We start from the raw sequence: 12,814 nt of genomic DNA on the forward strand, positions 1-12,814 counted from the left end.
GCTTTTGAAAATGGTCCCAATAGTGAGAATTCAGACTACATTCAAGTGTCCTGGCTGTATGCTAAGGTCAGAGGGCTTCTCCCCCACTCTGAGTCTATCAGAAATCGCCTTGTTGAATAACATCCAGTCCTCAAGGGCTGCCAATAGCTCAGGTTTTCAAGACATCCCTAATGAATATGCATATATAGCACTACTAGTAACCACTATCCACTCTTAAAATCTATTCATTATTCTGTATTAAACACTACTATTATACCACTTACAAAATATATATACCTTTACAAAACCCTTTGTGGGCAGTGAGGAGATTAGTAGTAGTAGTATATATATTTTGTAAGTGGTATAATAGAAGTGTTTAATAAAGAATAATGAATAGATTTTAAGAGTGGATAGTGGTTACTAGTAGTGCTATATTACTTGACTGGAGCTAGATTGAAATTAGGATACTCATTTTTGTGGTGATTAATGAATATGCATGAGATATATCTGCATACAGTGGAGGAAGTAGGCATGCAAATCTATCTTATGCAAATTCATTAAAGATATTAACCAAACTGGGTTCACAATTTTAAAAAGTGGCAACGCCAACCATAGATAGATATAAATAATACCACCTTACGTTTTTCAAATGCCAATTTGATATGTATTTTGAAAAACGTAAGGTGGTATTTTGTATATTCATTAAGGATATCCTAAAAATCTGATCCATTGGTAGCTCTTGAGGACTGCAAATGAAGACTAAAGTCCTACTTTGATGTCTTATGAAACGTGGTGTAACAAATAATGATAAAGAAACACTAAGGGGCCCTTTACTAAGATGCACCCAAAAGTGGACTGTGCTGGTCAATTTCCTGAGCGTGCCTGGAAAAAAGGGGATTTTTTTTAAATGTGCAGCAAAATGAAAACCAGCGCGTGTGTATTTTCGGCTTGAGACCTTAATGCCACCCATTGAGTTAGCGGTAAGGTCTCATGTGCTAACTGGGTGGTAAGTGTGCAGAGCATGCCAACTGTCGATTACCGCTGGGTAACGGCCCCGTGGTAGAAAATATTTTCTACAGTGTGTTTCAGGTGCACGCCAAAAATGGTAGCTGGGCGGTAGTGCCAATTTGACGCGCGTTGGATGTGCATAGGCACCTACGTCCTGATATTCAGTCAGTAGCAGTCAGCAATTTTTAAAATGTTAATTAGACCATATATTCAGTGCCAACACTTAACTGAGTATTGGCACTGAAGTCTTCGGCAGCTCTTGTCGATATTCAGAGCTGGTACCCAGAGATGGCTGATCAAGCAAGGCAGGATCATGTCACTCCTCTTCTTAGAAAGCTTCATTGGCTTCCTATAGAATTGAGGATTCAGGTTAAACCACCGACTTTCAAGGCTCTCCACACTGGTTTAGCTAGTTTATCTAGCTAAACTAACTATTCCCTGTTCACCCCTCTCTCCCCCCCACAGCTGTTAAGATCTATAAATGATCATAGACTTGCTCTTCCCAAGTCCTCCTGTGCACAACTGGAATCTACAAGAAAAAGTGCCTTTTACATTCTGGCTCCCTTTTTATGGAATAGACTCGCTCTCTCAATCAGGTCTGAAACCTCCTTTGCAAGCTTTAAATCTGGTCTAAAAATGTATCTGTTTTTTTTACCATTCAATTGATTGCTGCGTGTGCTATGCAAATGATTCGCAGTTGGCTAACTCATTTTTGTTTTTATATACGAAGTAAATTTTGCCAGTAGGCTCCTCCTCTCCCTTCTTCCCTGGGTATGTTTGCAACCGTTTGAATGACATACTATCCTATTTCTTTATGGCGTTCCGTTTTCCTTCTTTTATTATCTTTAGATTGTACATCGCTCTGATTTGCAATTTGTAATAATGGTGATTTTATCAAACCCTAACCAACATAAACAAACATATTTAGTTCTTAAAACATTTGCCCAATTACAAACTGAATACAACCTCTCTGGATCCCAGTTCTTACATTGGTTACAACTACAACATGCTATCAAGTCTATGAGGTTCAACCCTATTAATTCTGTTCTCATGAAAGGCTTAGATGCGTTCATTACTGGTTATTGTTCTCTCTCTCACCATACCTCTATTTTTTATAAACTTCTCCAGGCCTTTCTTACTCATTCTTGTCTCAGTACCCAACACTTGTGGGGAAAAAGATGTAGGTGATTCCATATCAGAATCCCAATGGTCTATTGTTTTGGTTACATGGCCCCAGATTCTATCTGCTTCATTGACACAATCTCTCTATATTTTTTAAATTATAGAGTATTGTGGACCCCTAGGAAATGCAATTTATCAGGATCTAGCAAATGCTAATGTAGGTACCTTAATGCATCTTATCTTCGAATGTCCTAGCCTACAAATTTTTTGGTCCGATGTATGGTCTACGAATCAGGACATTCTATACTTTACTGTACCACTTCTCCCTAAACATATACTTTGGAAATCAGTATCTCTCTCTTTCTCTCTGTCTGATGATGCTAAGTCACTGTTAGACTATTTCATTACAGTGACACTTAAATTTGTAATATCACATTGGAAAGATAACTCAGTCAATTTATACATGCGGTGGAACTGGATATTCTTATTCAAAAAATATGAACAATCCATATCATTCCACTCCTTAGGTATGCCATCCAGAATTCGTAAATGGAAATTATTAGATTACTTAGCTATAACTCCCTCACTGTTATTGTTCTGAATATGCTATATATGATACATCTTTGTTCATATTGTTCCATTATGTTATTTTGTATTATTACTGCAAAATTAATAAAAATATTAAAAAAAAGAACATATTTGGTTCTACTTGCTCCGATAGTTACCCAGAGCACTGGCACTGAATGTCAGCAGTATCTGGATAACTTCAGGGACAGACTCGGAACTAACCAGATAGTAACATAGTAGATGGTGGCAGATAAACACCTGTACGGTTCCCCCAGTCTGCCCAACAATATACAGTGGGGGAAATAAGTATTTGATCCCTTGCTGATTTTGTAAGTTTGCCCACTGACAAAGACATGAGCAGCCCATAATTGAAGGGTAGGTTATTGGTAACAGTGAGAGATAGCACATCACAAATTAAATCCGGAAAATCACATTGTGGAAAGTATATGAATTTATTTGCATTCTGCAGAGGGAAATAAGTATTTGATCCCCCACCAACCAGTAAGAGATCTGGCCCCTACAGACCAGGTAGATGCTCCAAATCAACTCGTTACCTGCATGACAGACAGCTGTCGGCAATGGTCACCTGTATGAAAGACACCTGTCCACAGACTCAGTGAATCAGTCAGACTCTAACCTCTACAAAATGGCCAAGAGCAAGGAGCTGTCTAAGGATGTCAGGGACAAGATCATACACCTGCACAAGGCTGGAATGGGCTACAAAACCATCAGTAAGACGCTGGGCGAGAAGGAGACAACTGTTGGTGCCATAGTAAGAAAATGGAAGAAGTACAAAATGACTGTCAATCGACAAAGATCTGGGGCTCCACGCAAAATCTCACCTCGTGGGGTATCCTTGATCATGAGGAAGGTTAGAAATCAGCCTACAACTACAAGGGGGGAACTTGTCAATGATCTCAAGGCAGCTGGGACCACTGTCACCACGAAAACCATTGGTAACACATTACGACATAACGGATTGCAATCCTGCAGTGCCCGCAAGGTCCCCCTGCTCCGGAAGGCACATGTGACGGCCCGTCTGAAGTTTGCCAGTGAACACCTGGATGATGCCGAGAGTGATTGGGAGAAGGTGCTGTGGTCAGATGAGACAAAAATTGAGCTCTTTGGCATGAACTCAACTCGCCGTGTTTGGAGGAAGAGAAATGCTGCCTATGACCCAAAGAACACCGTCCCCACTGTCAAGCATGGAGGTGGAAATGTTATGTTTTGGGGGTGTTTCTCTGCTAAGGGCACAGGACTACTTCACCGCATCAATGGGAGAATGGATGGGGCCATGTACCGTACAATTCTGAGTGACAACCTCCTTCCCTCCGCCAGGGCCTTAAAAATGGGTCGTGGCTGGGTCTTCCAGCACGACAATGACCCAAAACATACAGCCAAGGCAACAAAGGAGTGGCTCAGGAAGAAGCACATTAGGGTCATGGAGTGGCCTAGCCAGTCACCAGACCTTAATCCCATTGAAAACTTATGGAGGGAGCTGAAGATGCGAGTTGCCAAGCGACAGCCCAGAACTCTTAATGATTTAGAGATGATCTGCAAAGAGGAGTGGACCAAAATTCCTCCTGACATGTGTGCAAACCTCATCATCAACTACAGAAGACGTCTGACCGCTGTGCTTGCCAACAAGGGTTTTGCCACCAAGTATTAGGTCTTGTTTGCCAGAGGGATTAAATACTTATTTCCCTCTGCAGAATGCAAATAAATTCATATACTTTCCACAATGTGATTTTCCGGATTTAATTTGTGATGTGCTATCTCTCACTGTTACCAATAACCTACCCTTCAATTATGGGCTGCTCATGTCTTTGTCAGTGGGCAAACTTACAAAATCAGCAAGGGATCAAATACTTATTTCCCCCACTGTAAACTCAGTACATGTGGAATGAAGTGTTACATTATATGTGTATCTGCTCTTGATTTATCCTTGCCATTTTTAGGGTGTAAACCGTAGAAGTCTGCCCAGTACTGGCTTTCCTCTAAAATTTATTGTTGTTTTCAAAGCCCCTAAATAGCTCCACTCCAGCCCATTCAAATCTATTCGACTTCCATCAGGGCACAGACTGTACAAGTCTGCCCCGCACACGCTTTCCTACTTAATCTCCCCTCTTTGGATCCAATCCTTCTAAACAGGATTCATTTGTGTTTCTCCCATGCATTTTTGAATTCCGCTACCGTTTTCATCTGCAAACCTCCCGCGGGAGGGCATTCCAGGCAGTGACGATCCTAGTTCGGCTGCCACCCGGGGCGGCTCGCCGCTGTGCCCCCCCCCCCCCCCGGGTGCAGTGGCGTCCGTCCCCCCTGGCGCAATGACACCCCCCCCCCCCCCCGGGTGCATTCTTAGCTGCTGGGTACAGTAACCTGTTCCGGGGCAGAGGGAGCAGGGAACCAGCTGAGCCGACAGGCACGCAACTGCTTTCTGCACCCCTCCAGCAGCGTGCACCCAGGGCGGACCACCCCCACCACCCTGCCCTCGGTACGCCACTAATTCCAGGTATCTACCACCCTCTCAGTGAAAAAAATACTTCCTGAGTCTGCCCCCTTTCAATTTCAATTCATGTCCTTTAGTTCTAACACCTTCCTGTCTCTGGGTAGTGATGCCACTGTCAGAGCTGATATTTAGTGGCAATATCCAGTTAAGTGCCGCTGAATACCAGAAGCAGAGCTGCTCAGCAGGAATTAACCAGGAAGGAGCCTTTAGTTTTTTTTTTTGGGGGGGGGGGGGGTTACATTTGTACCCCGCGCTTTCCCACTCATGGCAGGCTTAGTTCTGCTTAATACTGACCAATCTGTTTGTTTTTAATCTGTCCTCTCCATGCATTGAGGTTACCTTCACATCTTTATTATCAGGATGAGGAGGAGTTTTCATCTGCACAATGGTATGAAGGATGTCGTGGATGTGGTTATTTAAGTATAGTACAGGGTTGGCAATGACTGTTTTTGTTACAGCGACACTTGCTGATAACAAAGGAAGTGTTGTAGGCAATGGCAGGGGAGACTGAAGCTGCTTCACAGTAGTTTCCTGTAGAAAAAAAAAGATAGTCAAATATTACATTTAGTTAACATTAGATTTACTTATTTATAATCTGGAACAATAAAAACATATATCCATCAACAACAAACTCTTCTGTGTAAAGAGGGAAACACAGAAGTGCAATGCTCTTACTGCTCCTGTAACAGGGGGCACCACTTACATAAGTACATAAGCATTGTCATACTGGGACAGACCGAAGGTCCTTCAAGACCAGCATCCTGTTTCCAACCGTGGCCAATACAGGTCACAAGTACCTGGCAAGATCCGAAAAAAGTACAATACATTTTATGCTGCTTATCCTAGAAATAAGCAGTGGATTTTCCCCAAGTCCATTTTAATAATGGTCTATGGACTTTCCCTTTAGGAAGCCATCCAAACCTTTTTTAAACCCCGCTAAGCTAACTGCTTTTACTACATTCTCTGGCAATGAATTCGAGTTACGCTAGAGCACACAAGACCTCTAGCTGAACTCTAAGACATGGGAATGAATAATCATCTAACTAACATCTGCTACTCGTGAAAGGAGCAATTTTAAAGGGATTTGGGTCTGTAAAATTTTTAAGTGACGAACATTAGTGAATCCTGGCTTTTGTAAAGGCATTCCTAAAGAGATAAATAATGGGTTTAAGAATGTGGTAGTGCTGGAGCATGGGCAACCGTGTATGATGTAGATTGTTGATGCAGACTCTAAACTGTCTCTGGATGCGAATCTGAGGTAGCAGATGAAATATATACATGTGCAGTCCATGGGACATGAACTTTTCCTCACAGGTAAAAGGGGAGGGACAGGGGGTGATGTCATAGCAGACTGGATAAATTACACACAGGGATTTCACTTATAGTTTAGCCCACACCTGAATCTCTGCAGCACCAGCCAACATGAAGTTTGTCCTTGAAACAGACTTGCAGGCCCTAACAGCTACTTTCAAAATTAGCCCCTACTTGTACTGCTGCACTGGTCAAACTTGAAATAGCTTAAGGAAAATTATGTAACTGGTCAGTCAGTATTTCTTGTAACAAAGCAGAAGAAGTAAGGCAAACATTTCTCCCTCCTCATAGAAATAAGGCATAAACCTGTCAACTAGCAGAACTATGCACAGGCAACCATAGCAAGAAATCTAAGCAGAGAAACAGACTGAACTAATAGTGTCAACCTTGTGAAAGGGTGGTGGGACTTTGGATTTGTCTGCTGTGACTAAAATAAAGAAAATGATCAGGTAAGAATTTTGTTTCTTCCTTGTCATCAGCAGCAGACAAATCCAGAGACTTGTGGGATATAGCAAAGCAGTCCATAAGTAGGGTGGGAACTAGACACAGCTGTAGAAAGAACTGACACCCCAAAGGATGCCTTAGACCTAGCTGAAACCATCAATGGACAAGGTCTGGAAAACATAGAAAAGAACGAAGAGGAGACGCATCTGGAGGACATACACCCAAGCAATATGTGCCTGACTCCAGTGAGCTATTGCTGCATATAAGGCTGCATTGTCCTGACTGAGGCCCACCAGTATCAGATGAGAGACTATGCCTAGACATCCACTGGTGGCCTGAAGGTACTAGAAAGGCCCACAGCAATTGTAATATAAAGCAGCGGATGGAAACTCCCAGAATGATTTTCCTCCTGAAGAATGGAGGAAACAACAACTGATTAATGGAACTGGAAATGTGGATACCACCACAGGCAACAATGGCAGGACTGTGTGAGAGTCATCCTTGACTCCGAGACACAAATAAAGGATCTGAACAGAACACGGTCAAGATTTCAAATTAGAGATGGCACCAAGTAAAAGAATGCCGGTTTTGGCACGTTAAGAGACCCTAGTGTAATGTAATGCAAGTGCAGGCACAAGCAGAAGGTTGCCTATGTAGACAGGAAAAGCAGACAAGGCAATCATGAGGAGACGCTGCCCCTTGGCTTGAGGCAAGAAGGAAACACTCCCCCCAAGAAAAGAGGACAGCCCACTCCAGCATAACTAAGGCCTCGGAAAGAGAAGAGCTGCAGACTGAAAATGCAGCCTGGAGAAGAGCGCCGAAGAGAAGGCTGCAAGGGCAGCCAAGAGTAACCTGGGAGCAGCAAGGTTCAGGCTTCTTGCCATGTGAGAGGGAGCCAAGATCCTAAACCACAAAGGCAGACAAAATACCTTCACCAATCAAGGTAACTGGTGCTGTCCATACCATAAAGCCCACAAGGTGTGAAGACATTATTGCAGCAAGTCAAAATTGCTCCTGCGCTAGCCCAAAGGTACTGTCATGAAAACATAAGGCAAACCCCCACACAGGTTGCTCAAAAAGTACCACCACAGGTGTACTAACCCAATCAGTACACACCCAACAGAGGAATTAAACTTCATACTCACAATTTTGTCAGCCTTATCAGTAGCTATAGGCCTTTTGACTCTGAACAGGTGGCTGAATCCAGGTAGCTGCAGGAGCACAAAGACACCCCCATGCCTCCAGAATGCCACATAAGCAGAAATCTGCTCTCTTTCAGCATTATATTTTTCAAAGTTCTTTGAGAAGGAGGAAGAAAAAGGCAGGAGAGGGGGGAAGGGGGGGGAGGGACTTCAACCGACCTAGACATCCCTAAGTTCAATTGAACCAGGGAACTTGGAACAGGGGCCACAGAAACAAGAGAAAGCAGGAGCTTGTGAGAAACTGTCCACCATCTGCTGGAGACAGAGAATACTGACTGACCATGGAGCATACCATCCTATGTGGCAGAGACAGTTTGGTACTTTCTACTTCCACCTGATGGTATATGGTCATAACCCACAAGTTTCTGGATTCGTCTGCTGCTGATAAGGAACTTCCATATTGGTGCATACCTCCTCATTCTATATAGGGCATGCACAGTTAGGCACTCAACTGGTTGTCCAGTTGTAGAACAGTACCAGTTACACGTGTAACTTAATTAATTGGTGCTAAATTGGTACTCATTTGGTAATAAGTACCAATAATTGGCTTTAGAAAGCTTTAACTGGCACTAATTTGCAGTTATGTGTGTAACTGAGACCCTTTTCTATAAACTGCAAAGGTCTGATGACATGGGAGAAGAATACTGTAAGTTGTGCACGCAAGTGCCAACATTTAAGCGTGTGCATTTACTCTCAACTACAGAGATGGAAAAGAGGTCATGCTTAATAAGTCAGTTGCTGCTTAGTATTCTATGGTGGAATCTGGGTGCCCAGATACTGTTACTGAATACTAGCTCAGCATCCATTTTAGTGTCCTTTATAGAATGACCTCTATAATGACTAATTCAAGAAAAGCGTCAACAAATTACCCTGTATTGCTGGATCAGTTCTTCCTACATAAATAGAAAAGACAAATTTGGGGCTCCTTTTACTGAGTGGGGGTAAGCCCAACACAGGCTTACAGCTCGCTATACAGGAAGTACTGCCAGGCTATCACAGCAGCCTGACGGTACTTCCCACCCCTAGCATTGTCATTTCCGGAACTACAAAAATGTATTTATTTTGTAGCGCCGGAGTGTACCTGGTGGTAATTGGGCAGTGCCGCATGTTGCCCGGTTACAGCTGGGTTAATGTGGGAACCCTTACAGCCACCTCATGGGTGGCAGTAAGGGCCCCCCCCCCCCCCCCCCAAGAAATGGCCGTGTGGCAAGTAAAAGAGGGCCTTGGCGCGCGTGTAAAAGGGGCCCTTGGTTTTGGTGATTCAAGGAAGTGCATTGAAGTTCACTGGGAAAATGTCACCAGACTAATTTGAGACCCTTTAACGTTCCTTGTGGGTTTGCTGAGCTAAATAAACAAACTTTCATCTTCTCATCAAATTCAAACCTGAAACCACTCAAGTTAAAATTATGTCACAACTTTCATGGATCTAGGTGCTCTTTCTCCCAATACTGACCTTTCATCCATAAAATTATCAGCTCTCTTTTAGACTTGTTCTGTGCCAGCTGATGTTCCAGCTACTGGTAAGAAACTGATGGGACATTCTACTATCTTTAACAATGAAAGCAATAACTAACTAGAAAAGGAATACTTTGATACAAGTTCATTATTAGTGAAGTTTAGTTACTGTAATCAATGGGTAGATCAAAGTACCTGTGACCAAGCAATCCTACAGGCACTCCCCCCCCCCCCCCCCAATAGGGACCAAAGCAAAATTACCCATGTGGTTTATTATAAATTTGCATTTACTTTTCATAGACGACAGAGGGTGGTGGTAAATGGAGTTCGCTCGGAGGAGGGAAAGGTGAGTAGTGGAGTGCCTCAGGAATCGGTGCTGGGGCCGATTCTGTTCAATATATTTGTGAGTAACATTGCCGTAGGGTTAGAAGGTAAAGTTTGCCTATTTGCGGATGATACTAAGATTTGCAACAGAGTGGACACCCGGGAGGGAGTGGAAAGCATGAAAAAGGATCTGAGGAAGCTAGAAGAATGGTCTAAGGTTTGGCAATTAAAATTCAAAGCGAAGAAATGCAAAGTGAAGCACTTAGGGAGTAGAAACCCAAGAGAGACTTATGTGTTAGGCGGTGAGAGTCTGATAGGTACTGAGGGGGAGAGGGATCTTAGTGTGATAGTATCCGAGGATCTGAAGGCGATGAAACAGTGTGACAAGGCGGTGGCTGTAGCGAGGTTGCTAGGCTGTATAGAGAGAGGTGTGATCAGCAGAAGAAAGGAAGTGTTGATGCCCCTGTACAAGTCGTTGGTGAGGCCCCACCTGGAGTATTGTGTTCAGTTTTGGAGGCCGTACCTTGCGAAGGATGTTAAAAAAAATGGAAGCGGTGCAAAGAAAAGCTACGAGAATGGTACGGGATTTGCGTTCCAAGACGCATGAAGAGAGACTTGCTGACCTGAACATGGGGGCGGAGCAATGGAAGAATAACGAAGGGGTTGGCGACGAACACCTTGCTAGCGCCTGTTTCATTTGATCTGAAATGGGCCTCTTTTACTAGTACTTTAATAAAATGATTTAAATATAAAATCATAACTGTTCAAGACTTGTGTGGATGGGATCCAACAGAGCTTGCAGGGTCGGGGACAGAGTTCGCAGGGACAGAGACAAATCTTGTCTACGTGTCATTCTCTAGCCTTTATGCATTTTCTCCCCCAATTTCACCCTGCCTGCAGGAATGTCTCCAAACCCATGTGGATAAAATCATGCATGTGTTTGTTCATTTGATTTACCCCTGGAATCGGAAAGCTAATTTCCTAAAGAGCAACTGTGTTTTACCCATGAAAGCGTGTTCATTATCTCCCTCCCATGCATGGCACAAAAAAAAATCCCATGAACGTTTGCATATACTTCAAAGGGTATGGGAACTGGTAGAAATATTTAATCATCTCTAGTTATGTAATATTACAGTTATTTGTAAATTATGTATAATGTATACTTCCTGTGTGTACCCCTGGTTTGCTTTTGCATGTTTTTCCACAAGTTTTAATTCAATAAAAAGGTATTAACCAAAAACAATTCAGATTTGGATTAGTCTCATAGGGAGCCTACATTCTCTCTCTCCTCATTATATAGGCTGATGGTGCTAATTCAATTAATTTTTATTTATGCTATTGTGGTGGATATTGTTATGAGATGCGAGTGTTATATAAATAACAAAGCCAGAAAAGAAAAGCAATCAATACAATTATTGAAAATCACTTGATTAGCTGGAAAATAAACATTTAAGAATAGAATTTATTTATTTATTTACTGCATTTGTATCCCACATTATCCCACCTATTTGCAGGCTCAATGTGGCTTACATAGTTTTGTTATGACATTGTCATTCAAGAATATCAGATACAGTTAGTAGTGTGTAGAGATTAAGTAGGTAAGAAAGAGGAAGTGATTAGGCGGGTGATAGTAGAAGTGGATTTTCATAACTGGTTGGGTTGGGAAAGTGAATTAGTGAAGCTGTTGGTTCTCGTTGTAGGCCTTGTTGAAGAAGTATGTCTTCAGAGATTTGCGAAAGTTATTTGTTTTGACAGTTGATTTCAAGTCTGTAGGTAGAGCGTTCCATATCTGCGTGCTCGTGTAGGAGAAAGTAGTGGCATGCATCAGCTTGTATCCCTACTAAATAAACTGTGGGGCCTGGAGGTAGGTCTCACTGTTATCAACTTGATTAAAAATGTATTGACTCAGATGACAGTAGTGGTAAATGGCACTCATTCGAAGGGAAGAATAATGAGTAGTGGGATGCACCTCAGAGCTCAGTCCCAGGGCATATCCATTCAATACCTTTAACAGCGATATTGCCAAAGGGTTAGAAGGGAAATATATCTTTTTGTGGATGACACAAAGATGTGCAGCATAGAGTGGGCACCTTGAAGGAAGGAGAGAAGATGAGAAGTGATCTATGAAAATTTGAAGACTGGCAATTTACCTTAAATGCAAAGAAATATAGATTAATGCATCTGGGGTCCAAAGACCTGAGCAATCTGTATGCAGTAGGAGGGAGGCAGCTGATGTGCATGGACCAGGAGAAACCTTGGGGTGTTAGTGTCTGAGGATCCCAAGGTGGCAAATAGTGTGATGTTGTGGTGGCCAAAGGCAAGATGCTAGGCTGCACAGAGAAGGATATAACCAGCAGAAAGGAGGTGGTGAATATATCCCCATAGAAGACACTTGTAAGGCCTTGCTTGGAATACTGTATTCAGTTCCGGAGGCCATATCTCACTAAGGACAAATCTGAGTCAGCACAGAGTAGTGACCAAAATGCTACATGATCTCCATCAGAAGACATATGAGACTGGAGATCCTATATATATATATATATATATATATATACTCTCGAGGAGGGAAGATAGAGGATACAGTCTTTTAAATACTTGAAAAGTATTACAGAACAAACAAGACTTTTTCAAATAAAAGGAACCTCCAGAACTACTACAAGGCTGCAAAGACATAGAATCAAAAGCAACCTCAGGAAATATTTTGTTATAGAAAAATTGGTGGATGCCTGGAATACCTTCCTAAATGAGATGGTGGAAGCAAAAAATGGTGCTGGAATTCTAAAAAGAGTGGGATAAACCAGTAGCGTACCAATGGCGGGGCGGTCCGCCCTGGGTGCAGGCAGAAAGGGGGTGCGCAGAGCAGGCACATGGCTGTTGGCTCTACCAGTCCCCT

General features: G+C 42.7%; 1 protein-coding gene across 3 annotated transcripts in view; it reads right to left on the reverse strand.

Moving 5' to 3' along the window:
* DMXL2 (Dmx like 2) overlaps positions 1–12,814 on the reverse strand; it is a 369,136-nt gene that overhangs the window by 97,557 nt on the left and 258,765 nt on the right. For all 3 annotated transcript variants that reach the window (XM_030189451.1, XM_030189445.1, XM_030189458.1), the window contains one exon: positions 5,525–5,716. In XM_030189451.1, coding sequence (XP_030045311.1) covers positions 5,525–5,716 — 192 coding nt within the window. The remainder of the gene's footprint in view (positions 1–5,524; positions 5,717–12,814) is intronic.

This window comes from Microcaecilia unicolor, chromosome 1 (assembly GCF_901765095.1).
Source record: "Microcaecilia unicolor chromosome 1, aMicUni1.1, whole genome shotgun sequence".
Taxonomy (NCBI): Eukaryota; Metazoa; Chordata; class Amphibia; order Gymnophiona; family Siphonopidae; genus Microcaecilia; species Microcaecilia unicolor.